The sequence below is a fragment of the Lepisma saccharinum genome, chromosome 6 (genome assembly GCF_977018435.1).
Source record: "Lepisma saccharinum chromosome 6, izLepSacc3.1, whole genome shotgun sequence".
Lineage (NCBI taxonomy): Eukaryota > Metazoa > Arthropoda > Insecta > Zygentoma > Lepismatidae > Lepisma > Lepisma saccharinum.
In genome coordinates this window covers 37,011,089-37,025,312 of record NC_139234.1, presented here as the reverse complement: position 1 = coordinate 37,025,312, position 14,224 = coordinate 37,011,089, and the positions used below count along the sequence as shown (strand labels likewise).

The following is a 14,224-nucleotide window of genomic DNA, read 5'->3' as shown; positions in this document are numbered from 1 at the left end:
CCGACCATACACCCTTGAAAATTTCAAGCTTTTTTCTTTTAAATTTAATTGACATATGTTAGTGTTTTCATGAAACATAAAATTTATTATGATATGTGGTAACCTAAATAACTGAGATATTTAGCCTTGGAAGTGTTTTTCTCATATTCTGGAGAAGGTTCTTTTTTTTAGATGAAATGTTGCATGCGCAAAAATAAATTTAAAGAAAAGGGCAGAAATTCTGACTATATTAAACCTAACAACGGAAAATTACTAACACTCACGACCAAATAAAACAACCGCATCATCAAGAAATATACCTTCAAAATATGCATTTCCTGCTGTGTATTGAGTATAGAAAAAAGGATATTCATGAATCTGTCAATATCTGCGTGACCAGCTTGTGTCCAATTTGTTATACACTGGAGAACATGTACCAGGGATAGAAAAACTTATATAATTCAGGCGCCAGCCTTTGGGTGGGAGGGGAAGAGGGCAACTATGGTCTAAGAAATCCATGAATCCAACTCACATAAAGCTACATATTTTGAAATATGATCTTAAAACATTTAATTTATTAATTAATACAAGTTTGGATTAAAAGTAATTAATTCTTGTGCCAAGTAGACTTTCTAAAGAAGGCTCTACCAGTAACAGCATGAATAACTAATTATACGTACATTCTAATATGTGGCCGACTGTACCATATTGCTGCAGTCTTTAATATTCGACTAGCCACAGCGAAAAAAATTTTAATAGCATGTTTATCATTTTGATTTAATGACACACAATGATACAGAACATATAAACATTAAAAAACACATAGTGTACTGGTTATTTTTTAAAAAAATTAATGAAAATTTTCATAAGTGACCATGAATTATTAAATACAATATTAGAACTGATTTTGAAAATTCAGGTGACTGGGTGCCCTGTTTTTTTCTACCCTTGATTTCCATCATGTAAGAAAAACAAAAACAACACAAAACTAAACAAACATATGCAACAGTATAAAAAACAACAACTTCTAACTTAATCTTTCGGGATGCGTGAAATGCAGTTTTCTGGTTTTGTCCTATGGAATCTTTGATATTATTTTTAATGTGTGAACTAGGATGCAAATATTATGTAGTACCTTCTCATTAGTGAAGGCAGATTAATTTTTTTTCTTTTTTTCAGAAATATATGAGAGGTGAATGCTTAAAGATTGCACCATAGAGGAAATACAATGGCTTCTGGAACAATGCAAGACATGTGTATTGAAGCTAAGAGACTTCAAACTTTCAGTAGTTGGCCAACTAACGTTGCTGTTGACCCACACCGCATAGCAAAGGCAGGTTTCTTTAGTACTGGGAATGGCCTTGAGGTACAATGCTTTGCATGTGGTGGCAGAATCAGCTCATGGAATTATGGGGATCAAGTTATGGCTAAGCATAGAAATCTGAATGCATTATGTCCCTTTGTGAAAGATTCCAGACAGTCGGGTAACGTGCCTATTCTCAAGATGTCACCAACCAGTCCAACCCAGTACATGGGAGGTGACGCTAGTGCTCCAGGCTGTTCGAGAAGTGCCAGTACACCATCTGTATCTCAGGCTGGACAGCCACAGCAAATCCGAAATGTAAAACTTGTTAGCAAGGCCGAATTGTATCATAGAGAAGGCGACCGCCTAAGCTCCTTTGCAAATTGGCCGATTCCATTCATAAAACCACAAGATCTTGCTAGGGCTGGATTTTACTACATGCAAGAAGAGGACAAAGTTCAGTGTGCGTTCTGCTCAGGGATCGTCGGACGTTGGGAGAGAGGTGATGACCCAATTACAGAACACAAACGTCACTTTCCGAGTTGTTCATATCTGAACATGGTGATATGTTCAGTACAACGTGATGTGGAGATGAAAGCAAATAAATGCCCAGAGAAAGAGAGACAGAAGAATTTTCCTGCTGCATTGGAGAGACGTAAGTAGTTGGTCGTGCAGGAGGTATTTAATATACTTTATATATTTTCAGGCTCTTTTGTGAATGCATTCTATTTTTGAATGTCAGTTTTCCTTTTGTTTTTACTTCCAATAGTTTTGATTTTTAATTGGTGTAATGTATAGTGTGTGAAGGGTCCATGTTACGTACTTTCTGCTGTGGACCAATCAAAAAATATCATTCCGAGCCAAAGACAAATACAGATGAATTTTTAGACCCAAGTTCCTTTTGGTTTACGAATGCAATTTTTACATGATTGAATTTCGATTTACAACTGTTAACACATACTATGGAGTTTTACTGATTTACTTAAGTTTTTGTTCAATATATGCTTTTGTAGTTAGGTTAGGCAGCCAGGTTTGGTTCTCTTAGCATTAAAATAAAGTCTCTAAATGTATTCTACTAAGCTTCCGATTACTTCTACATTAATTCCCACTAGTCTATGATACTTACAGTCACTTGTCAACGGAAAATACATTGTCCATGGAAAGCATGCATGTTTGCCTAAGGTACCTTTTAAGTTGTTTTTTTCAACATAAATAACTTTTTCGAAATCTGACAGTGCTCATTACGTTAAGGAAGGTTCAAATTTCGTGTGACAATGATTGCCAAAATTATACGATAATTAGTCTTCCTGCTAGGAGAATTTGAAAAAATCATAAAACAATCTGAACTGTTACCAATTTTCATATAAATTGTAACGATTATGTTTCAAAATTAGTGTTGAGTGACCAACTCACAACCTTGCCATTGGGTTCAAGCTGTAACCCTGGTATCAATTTCATATAATCATTTTCATCTATGGCATTGCAACGAGACTAAAAAGGTCAAAAACTATGTAAAACAAAAAATTCAAATATGAACAGAATATCAATCTCACAAGGAGAGGACACAGCTTGGGAAATTGAGTTTGAGATGGGATAGGGTACCCAATAGGCATTGGTATCCTAAGGTACTAGCATCCACTAGCCAACCATTTCTGAGAAAAGCCACTTCAAAGTTTCAAAATTTTCCAAGCGCATCTCATGGTAGTGTGTGCCAAAGGTTCTGGGTTTGGTTGCTCTTACCTTTTTTTATTCACTCTAGCAACTGTTTATTACATTTTATTACGTGTTATATTTGACAAAAAAAATATGTATAGCGAAGAGTACACATTTTCATTTCTTGATAAAATGTACAAGAAACAAAACACAAGGAAACTATTCATATTACATTTTTTTTGTACTAGTCCAGAGTGGTAATTAATGTAAAAGAATCAATGACAAATTTTAAAATTTCAATAAATTCATTAAATATTTGCTTTTACTGCAGTTGCGACCCAAAAAGATATAGGTGTTATCATAGATGAAAAACTGAACTTTAAGGAAAACATCACAGCTACAAGTAAAAGTGCAATGCACCTCTTAGGCCTCCTCTGCAGATTAACTGAAATTGATACTCCAACTTCTCGTAGCTTATTTTTCAAGTCATTCATTTCTCCAATTCTTGAATACTGCTCTCCAGTCTGGGCCAATACAAATACTTCTAACTTGGATTTCGTCCTCAGCTTCTTTACCACCATTGTTTCATAGAATTCCTTCTGTGCAGCATATTCAGAAACCTGACATCCTGGCTATTTTGAACATTCAATGACTGCAGACCCAATGCGATAAGGCTGATATGAAGTTTTTCTATAAAATCATCAATGGAAAATTAAGGTCTGAATTTCTACTTACAGAATTCAGTTTTCAGAGTTTCCTCTCGATCGACCCGAAACACTCAATTGTTCCACAACTCTACCGCTAGGCTTTCCCTTATACAGCGCTCCCTGTTCCACAGGCTGCCCCAGTTCTATAACAAACTACCCACAAACATCAACATTTTTGCCCCTGAAAGTATTTTCCAATCTTCTCTAAGAATGAATATGTAAATCTTTTGTTTGATTCCTTGTTTATGTCTTATCATGTTTATATTTACCTTTTTTTTGTTTTTACCAAAAAACATCTTGACTTGTTCTTGTTGATTTATTTTAGAGTTTTCAGTGTAAAATGGCCTTACAAGTGCTGTATCTCAAACTTGGAATAAATAAATAAATTATAGAAGGTAGGGGCAATCTAACGGGAATTGAACCAAGAACCCAGGTACACAACCACCTGGCCATATGGCAGTTGGATAATATCTTCACCTAATGGAAAACTTCGAAACTTTGAATGCAGCCGAAATTGAGGCAATAAGCAATTAGCAGTAACACCCATGCTTAAACCAGGACTCCAACCAGAACAGGAATTGATCACTGACGCAGCAAGTTATATATATCACAGAGAAATACAATGTACAATATACAAATATATGTACAATGATGTAGTTGAAGTGTTAGAAACTGGAAAATTTTGCATGGTTTATGAAGATTATGCTATTGATGGATGTTTGGTTTTAACTTGTAGAGACGTGTTATAGTGAAGAATGTGTGGCTTAATGGGGTTCTATTAGTATCAGATATCTCAGGTAATTGTGATTTCCACACCCTGAGACAACATTTTGCATTACATTAAACATTGAAATTTGTCGATAACTGTAGAACTGCCCCACCAAATTATTACTTTTTGTGTGAAACGAACTTATCATAATTGTGATTTGATCAATTATGTGTGACCTTAGGTCCCTGGTCTAGCCAACTCATGAAGAAAAACTTTTCCAATATCTGATGCGTTATTTCCTTGTTATTAATTTATTTATTTCTGTTTTAGATGTAGAAACATTTAATAATGAACAGTTAGCAACAGTAGCAGCAGAAGATTCAAGTGCTAAGGAACTGGGTATTCAGAGTCATAAAGGTCCAAGGCATCCAAGGTATGCAACATTTGAATCCAGATTGCGAACGTTCACAGAATGGCCGTCAACAACTGTAGAGCAAACACCAGAAGAAATGGCACAGGCTGGTTTTTACTATGTTGGTAAGAATTTTTAACTTTTTATGCAGCAGATGTATCACATTGGTTGCATGATTCACTGATTGAATGCAAAAAATTAAACTAACTCTCTAGCCTTCTTAAACCCGAAGGTTCATGGCTGCAGCAACACAGGCCTTCCATCTGTCCCTATCTTGAGCAAGATCTATATATTCTTTTCCATCCCTACCGATTTCCTTTAGGTCCATCTCAACGTTGTCCCTCCATCTTCGTCTTGGCCTTCCTACAGGTCTCTTACCATCTGGTTTCCCAACAAGAATCCTGTAAACTCCTCTTTCCTCTCCCATTCGTGCCACATGGCCTGCCCACCTAAGTCTTCTTGATTTAATTATTCTAATAATATCTGGACATGAGTACAAATTATGTAGTTCTAAATTATGTAACCTTCTCCACTCACCTCTCCCCTCATCCCTTTTAGGTCCAAATATTTTCCTAAGGATCTTATTTTCAAATACTCTCAATTTATGTTCCTCTTTCAATGTAAGGGACCAAGTTTCACACCCATATAATACTACAGGCAAAATTACTGTTTTGTATATCTTAACTTTTAGTTTTTTAGATATTAAACGAGAAGACAAAAGTTTTTGAAGAGAGAAGTAACATGCATTTCCTGAATTAAGCCTACTTTTTATTTCCTCTTTAATGTAATTTTCATTTGTTAATATTACTCCTAAGTATTTGAATTTGGAAACTGGTTCAAACGAGTTGTTATCAATAATTAGATTTTGATTATTACCTAACACATGGTTTCGGCCTGTAAGCATATATTTAGTTTTCTCTTTGTTAACTTCCAAACCTATCTCTTTAGCAGTTTTGAAAAATAAAAAAAAAGGTAAAGTGTTCCCCTGTGCATAGCACCACGCCATGAAGGCGTATAGGGGGTGTGGGGGTAACGCCCCACACTTTCTTGATCCGGTCGTGAGTGGGGGTGATGTGATCAGCATCACGCCCCTGACCGCCTTTACCCCCCAGGGTTTCCCCCAGGTACCCATGTTATTCGATGCTGGGTAGCCGCCGGGGCCGCTTCCACCGTTAGAAAAGTTCCCGGATTTGAACCGGCCGGGGATCGAACCCGGGACCTTGAGCATGGTAGTCAGATGTGTTACCGACTGAGCCACCGCGGCCACCAGTTTTGAAAAATACTTTAGCATTATTCTTAATTGTATTCACATCATCCCCCAGTAAGTCTACATCATCTGCATATGCTAACAACTGAGTCACATCATTTAATTTTAATTTTAGTCCTTCGTTAGTTTCTTTTACCTTCCTTAAAGCATATTCTAAGGCAAAATTAAAGAGCAATGGAGATAATGCATCTCCTTGTTTTAACCCATCATGAATTGTAAATTTGTCAGACATATTATTACCCACACGAATTTTACTTTCTGTTTCACTGGTGCATATTTTTATCATACTAACAAGCTTCTTAGGTATTCCAAATTTGACTAATATATTATATAATTTATCTCTTTTCACCGAATCATATGCTTTTTTGAAATCAATGAATAGCTGATGGACATTTTGATTATATTCCCACTTTTTTTCAAGTGTCTGTCTGATGTGAAAAATTTGATCTGTAGTTGATCTGTTACGTTTAAATCCACATTGATAATCACCTATAATTTCATTAGCGTATGGGGTTAGTCTTGTTAAAAGAATATTAGATAATATTTTGTATGTTGTTGAGAGTAGAGAAATTCCACGGTAATTATTGCAGTTCATTTTATCACCTTTTTTAAACACAGGAACAATTATGGATTCTTTCCACTGTTGAGGGATTTCTTCTTTATTCCATATTAAACAAATTAATTTATGAATTTGACATATTAATGAATTTCCACCATATTTAATTAACTCAGCTGGTATTAAATCAATGCCAGGTGCTTTGTTATTCTTTAGCCTTTTAATAGCATCTTTAACTTCAGTCAAGTTAGGTTCTGGAACTAAAGGTTCTGCTGTGTGTACTTCATTTACTTCTGATTTATCTCCTACGTGCACATTTAAAAGGTCATTAAAGTAGTTCTTCCATCTATTTAGAATATCGCTTGGGTCAGCTAGCAAATCACCGTCTTTATCTTTTATCAAGTTTACTTTAGGTTGCCACCCCTTTCTAAATTCATTTACACCTTTATATAAATCTCTGATATTTTTATTTTTGCTGTTTGTTTCAATTTCGTTAATTTTGCTTTTCAAGTAATCTCTTTTTTTACTTCTAAACGTGCGGTTAACTTCTCGCTTTATTCTATTATAATTGTTTAATTGTATTTTAACAAATAATGATGTCGCTCAACTTCAGGCTGATCTCGATAGAATGACATATTGGTGCAAGATTAATGAAATGGAAATTAACTTGAAAAAGTGTAAAGTTTTAAGATGTACTAAGAAAGTTCATTATATAGTCTCCAACTATTTTATTTATGAAAATAAAATCCAAGTGTGCGACAGTCATAAAGACTTAGGAATAGTAATAGACTCCTCTCTCATATTTGATGAGCACATTTCAGAAATTTGCAAAAGAGCAAAGAGAATGCTTGGTTATATATTTTTCTCATGGAAAGTTTTTAAAAAGGAAGATACCTTAATATTCCTGTATAAAACAATAGTTCGTCCTATTCTTGAATATGCAAATGAATTATGGTTTCTGACTGCAACCAGTCACCTTCAAAAAGTTGAATCAGTTCAAAAACTTTTTATCAGGTTATTATGCACAAAGTTTAAAAAAAATTACTATGACCAACATTACTCTGAATGGTTATCACAGTTGAATATGTTTTCCTTAGAAGAAAGAAGAAAAATGAAAAGATTAAATTTTGTAGAGAAGATATTAAATTTCCAAGTTGACAGTGAATACTTTTTGAATAATATAGCTTATAAAATTCCCAGATATTCACATAGGTATATCTCAATTCTCACATGCCTAAACAAGGCAAGAGGTTTAGTAGCAGATCTTGTTGAAACCTACAATTTTAATTTATGTTGATGTATAAAATTGTAGGATCTACTGTTTTATTTTATAATTATGTATTCAATTTTTTTAATTTTGTATAACATAGTGGTTGTTTAATCGTTATCATCACTTCAATAAATATGATCATTATTATTATTAGAACAATACACAGTTAATTGCACAATATTATATGACAATAAACAATTTTTAGTATCAGAGATATAATAGATCTCATTGAAAACTGTAACTTGAAGTGTAAATATGCTAACTTGTTATGTTATGTTATTCTGCAGCTTATGTATTTTATTCGTGTAACTTTGTACTTTTGTATTTGACTTAGTGCTGTATTAGGTTTCATACTGTGCTCAACACTTAAAATAAACTATTATTATTATTTGTATCATCAGAGTTATTTAACCACCTAAGTCTAGCCTGATTTCTTATTTCTATTAGATTATGACATTCATTATCAAACCATGGCTTACTTTTTCTTGGTTTATGGTATCCTATACTTTCTTTAGCTGCTGATTCTATTGCATTACGTATGTGCTGCCAATTCTTATTTACGTCTGTTTCATTTATATTTTCATCATCATTTAAATCCTGCAAAACATCAAATCTATTTGACAGTTTAATTTGGTAATCTTTCTTAATTCTTTCATCAGTAAACTTTCCTGTATCAAATTTTAGAACTTTTAGATTTTGTTGTTTATGATTTATCACTGAGAGTCTTTCTCTTAATTTAGCAATTACTAAATAATGGTCACTGGCACAGTCAGCACCTCTATGTGTACGAACGTCAATTATACTAGTATGCCTTCTCTTATCAATGAGAATATGATCTATCTGATTATGAGTTTTACCATCTGGAGAAGACCAGGTATATTTATGGATTGAATGCAAGGCAAGTGGAAAGTCTTTGCACTTTCCTCTTATTTTGAACACATTCAAGAAATTAGCTTACTTTAAAGCACACACAGTAGGGTATCTGATGATGGATCAAATAAGTTGTTAGTGAAATTGTTCATCTTCGTGCCCCTACCCTTGCTTCAAGTTTCAAAATTGCACTAAATTGAGGAAATTTTTCCTGGCGTTTGGTGGCACGTTGTGCGTGCACTGTAACTGGTCATTCATGCATAAGTTGATTTCTTTCATCTGATTTAGGCCATTTGGTGTGCTGGTGCCGGTGATGAATTAAGTGCAACTACCAAAAACATTGATAAAAAGATCTTGGTGCCAGAGACAGTGAAAGACCAGCCAGTAGTGCCATGGATGCAAAATAATATAACAGTTATTTTTAATGGTTTTTATTTTTTCTGCGACATTTCATCCTGGTTTCCCATAACTTTTTCAGGCTTACCCTAATACAAGGGTTGGATAAAAAGTAATGGCAACACTGCTGTCCAGTGAAAGGGGCGAGTCACAGCGCCACAACCGTTTCGTGGTTGATAATGGAATGTGAGACGAGGAAGTATAGTGAGTGGGGTGCCATTGTATGTTATTCAGTCAAAAACAGCAGTGCTCTGAAGCAGAGGACGAGAGTGCAAGCGCCCTAACAATATGTTTAGGCAAGAAGAACAACGTCTCTTAGGCAGACGGTCAACGCAGCCTACTACTGCACCTTCCTGCAACGCCACCTTCGTCTCGCATTAAGAAGGAAGCGACGGCACGTTCTGGCACGGTGTCCCATCATCCTGCTTGACAATGCAAAGTGTCACGCTGCGAACACTGTGACGGTGCTCCTGCGTAACTGGTAGTGGGAGGTACCGGAACATCCGCCGTATTCACCGGCACGAGACTGTGTGATTACGACCTTTTTGACAAAATGAAGGAACCACTGGGCGGGAAGCACTACGACACGCGCGAAGCCATCATACGTGCTATAGGGTGGTCACCGCGGGACATCGACAGAGATGAACGCGCTGACGGTGTACGACGCCTTCCGTACGTGTGGCAGAAGGTTGTAGAGATGGGGGGACGATTACATTGAAGGAATGTAACACGTGCTCCTCTGCCAATACAGTCAAGTAGCAATTATACCAGTGTTGCCATTACTTTTTATCCAACCCTTGTATATACATACAACACACAACGTCACATGGCTAGTCACTCTACACTTCTAAGGAAGTGCCAGGAATCAGGTGGCTGGGTGTGAGCACTGTACAGGTGGGGATGCGGGTCTCCCCTCACCTTCCTCGTCCTCCTATTATGCCATGCTAGTTCCGTCCATCAGCCATTGTATTCTTTAGCTGCTGCTCTTTGTGCAGATCTCTGCTTTGCCTATTCCCACCAACCAGGGGTCCACACCAAGGACACGTCTGCTCATCAAGGACCACCTGTGCCCAAGCACTTCTTAATTTTCAAATTCTGATTTTGTTCTTAATTTAATTATAGATTGTCTGGCTGATGGTGCTTTGGGCCTCTTCTCCTATCCTTACATCTGCAGCTGCAACGTATCCATATTGATTCGCTCTACTGCTTGTGTATGCCATGGCACTTGTGGGGCTTCTACACACACTTCAGAGTTTATGAAATATTGCAACTTCTTATCATACACACTGGCGAGAAGTGGAGGCAACATTATTTTACAGTACTGTCAATCAAAGGAGGGATTTTGAACTATCTCAATTATTGAGATTTTCTTGCCTCATCTCTGGCTACATACCACATCTCTTGTGTCTTGTTCTAAAAGGCATTCTTTCATTTGAACAAAATAAGAGACTGTTATAATATTCAGTATTTACATAAGTTACGTGACTGAAAACAGGTAGAAAGATAGTAATTTCGTTCAATACATTTGGCCTCCTTCCCCTGTCTTCTTAAGCACTTCCTTCAAATGGAGTAAATTTTGATTCCTGTCTTTTAACAGTAGAAGAAATTTTCTCCTGAAGTATGGGCTTTCATCTGAAAGTTACCTGATAGAGCTAACAAGGTTAAATAAACAGTCTAAAGCTACCTCCTGCTGATTCACATGGATTGTTGTGACAGTTGTGCTTTTAGTGATGACTTCATGTAAGTTAAGATTTTAATGACCTTTAGCATTTTCTGTCACACATTTCCAGTTTTTGAATTCTCTAACAACAAATGCCATGTCGATATCTGTGCATAAAGTGGACTTTTTCTCGTGTAGTAAAATCTGGTCTACAAACTACCTTTTGTTTTTATGCTAATGATGTAATATAGAATTCCAATAGACAAAAGTTTGATTAGAATGCCACAGTGTTTCCACAAGAAACAATGAAAGAGTGTGTAGCCGAGAGAAATCATTTTTCATCTTAGAACATTTTTTTTTCCTGAAATCTGAAGAAAAGGCCAGATTTAAAAACAAATTAACTTTTTGACATTTGCAACCAATCAATTTTAGTTTCTGCTTGAGTTTTAGGGCCACGTTGCACTACTCCACTGTTTCTCAACTGCTGATCCGCAGCCTGGTAACGGACTCTGGCAACAATTACACTGAGTTTCATTAGCTCCAGTGGTTGACAGATAATTTAATCTGAATAATTATATTTGCCATCTTTGTAGAATTTGTGGAAATCAAGCAAATATTATTCTTGAATAGTATCATAAGTGGAGTAAAATTTAGTGTAGAATTCAGGGGTTATTGAGAAGTAGCTGGTTACTGCATTGGATTTGTAGAAAAATCACAGGCCTGTTGTAGGTTTGATCCTCTTAAACAGGCAGAAAGAAATTTGTTCACCTGAAGACAAGAGAAGAGATTGTGTAAGAATAAGTATAGTCAAGAGCACTACATAAGGAATAAATTGTACCCATTGCATGCTAAATTAACCACTCTATAGGAATTTTAATATTTTATATTTTAGGACTAAATGACCACGTGAGATGTTTTCACTGCGATGGAGGCCTGAGGCACTGGGAACCAGGAGACCATCCATGGCAGGAACATGCAAGGTGGTTTCCAAACTGTGGTTTTGTTGCATTAGTAAAAGGAGAAGACTTCACAAAACAGGCCATTATTGAAAGGCCACCTATTATGCCAGAGGAGGTGAGGATGTTCAGAGAATGTAGAATTTTTAATGTGTGCTGGCGAGTAGGTGAAAATTAGTGTGTAATGTAGGACTCAAATGATACAGAAGATTCTAATTTTTTGTTTGGATTCCAACTTCACTTTAAGAAATACTATATACTTTGGATCCTTTAGGTGTACAAGCATCCAAGGATTAGTGTATTTGACCTTGAACCTGCATTATTAGAGTCAGTAGCACGGTTTAAATGTAATCAGAAGTACCAGCTGTACTTGTGCAAACTCAAAATGTTCTCAAGATCGTGTAAAATACCAACCAACAGTTTTGTGGCATCCAGATATCCAGATAATGGTTCAAAATGTGTTCATTTCATTAATTAGGTTCAATGTTAATAATTTTAGGTAATCTACGAATTTCTGTGCCTTAACCTTGAACAGAGGAGAGCCTCTCGTGCCTGTTACTTTTCGGACATTCACTTTTCAAACTTGTTGGGACGTACAAAAAAATCATAGCGAGATAACTATTTGTTGCAGAATGATGAAATCAGTTTTTTATTCTTGCAGAATGACTGAACTCTTCGCGAAGGTGATTTTTTGACCTCCCAGTAATCGAAGTTAGAGAGATGAAAATTGAAATTTTACACAAAATTTACACCTTCCAAAATACAAAGAGTTTTGAAAGGATGTACTTAAAATAAAACATAAAACTCGTCTAAGCTTTCAAATATGAATGGATCATTATATTTTTTTACCAATATCCATAAAGTACCAATAAAAAAGTAACCAATATTCTACAGATCCGATATAAGAACACAAATTTTCTGTGAATAATATAAATAGTTCATTGACCTTCTTACTTAATGTGTGTAATCAAGTGACTGCAGTGGGCCTTCCCTTTGATAGAGAACTGTGTCAGACCCTAGTAATGCATGGGGCCCTGATTTCAATCACCAGTAGAAGCACATTGCACAGTGGTTCAGATCCCACTTTAAACTGATTAGCCTCTGAGCGTAAAGTGGACTTAAAATGGACTTTGAGAACTGTGTGTTTAGACATTTGCTTTACAAAAGTAGACTTTGTGAATTTTATTCATAAAAATAATAATTATCAAATGCAGAATTTTGCACTAACTTACAGGCTATTATCAGTAATTTTACTCATAAACCAATATTGGCTGATACCTGTAGAGGAGTACTGATAACTCTATCGATCCTTACTTTTAATAATTTTATGAGATGGTGCTGTGATAAAAAAATAATTTATAATGTGTTGATCATTGTTTGTAGATGGAAAGGCCTCAGCAAAGAAAAGAAAGACCTGTAGTGTCTGCACCACAACAGCCTGCTGGCCATCGAATCAGAGGTGTTACTGAAGAGGAGTTGCAGGGTCTAATGAATACATCCTCAGCTGTGGTACGTACATACAATGTGGACAAATGTAGTTTAAATGGTCATTAGAATATATCCAGAAGAGAGTAGCATGGAGTGTGGTAGTACTTCAGAAATGGGAATTATAAGAAATGTTCTTAGAGGGACTTGCGTACGTGATTAGTTTGTTATTGATCAGTGTGTTTTCCTTCTTGAATAACATCTTCTCTACCTTCCCAATGTAACTTTTGTCAATACCGTGTTGATGTTAAATGTGCCATCTTTCCACTTGTTCTGGAACTCCCATTTCTTTCTTTCTTTCAGTCTGCTTGTAGTTGGACTCCGCTTGTGTCTTTCACTCTGTCCTTAATGGTAAGCTTGAATTTGGAATAAATTGCCCAAAGGAACATTCATACACTAAAAGACAATTTGAAAATAGGGTTGAGCCGATACCAATGCTGATGTATCGGTAACAGCCAATATCATTGGGATCAGATCCGGCCGTCATCCCCTTGTAGTCAAGGGTTCCCAGGCTCGATACCCGGTGGAGGCACTTTGCACAGTGGTTCGGATCCCACTTTAAACTGTATGTCCAGTCCCGATTAGCCTTACTGTGCATAAAGTTGACTTAAAACACCAACTCAATCAATCAGATACAGCATTTGGATCATTCATGGGGTTCAGAAAAGCGCTGCATGGTATTTTGGCAGAGTAATCATCCTGGAAGTTTATGCAAAATTTGAGGTTTCCACTGGTTTTGCACCAATATAATGTGAAAAACTGTGTTTTGTGATTCACGATAGGTATTTTATTCATAATTCATATTCTGATGTAATTTTTGAATTTTTTTAAAGCAGAACTCTGATAAATTTATGCTTATAATTGGGATTGTATACACACTCAATAATATTCATCAATACTTTGAACAGCTTTTAATTATTACAATTTTCAAGCATTGTTATCGGAATCTGCGGGAATCATTAAGAGTATCGGTAACAATACGGGTATCAGTATAATATTAT

The 14,224-nt window shown here is 35.9% G+C and overlaps 1 protein-coding gene across 1 annotated transcript in view; it reads left to right on the top strand.

The window, feature by feature from the left end:
• Diap2 (Death-associated inhibitor of apoptosis 2) overlaps positions 1-14,224 on the top strand; it is a 328,461-nt gene that overhangs the window by 274,956 nt on the left and 39,281 nt on the right. The window contains exons 3-6 of the mRNA XM_083123774.1: positions 1,159-1,937; positions 4,682-4,888; positions 11,675-11,856; positions 13,122-13,247. Coding sequence (XP_082979900.1) covers positions 1,208-1,937; positions 4,682-4,888; positions 11,675-11,856; positions 13,122-13,247 — 1,245 coding nt within the window. The 5' untranslated portion in view covers positions 1,159-1,207. The remainder of the gene's footprint in view (positions 1-1,158; positions 1,938-4,681; positions 4,889-11,674; positions 11,857-13,121; positions 13,248-14,224) is intronic.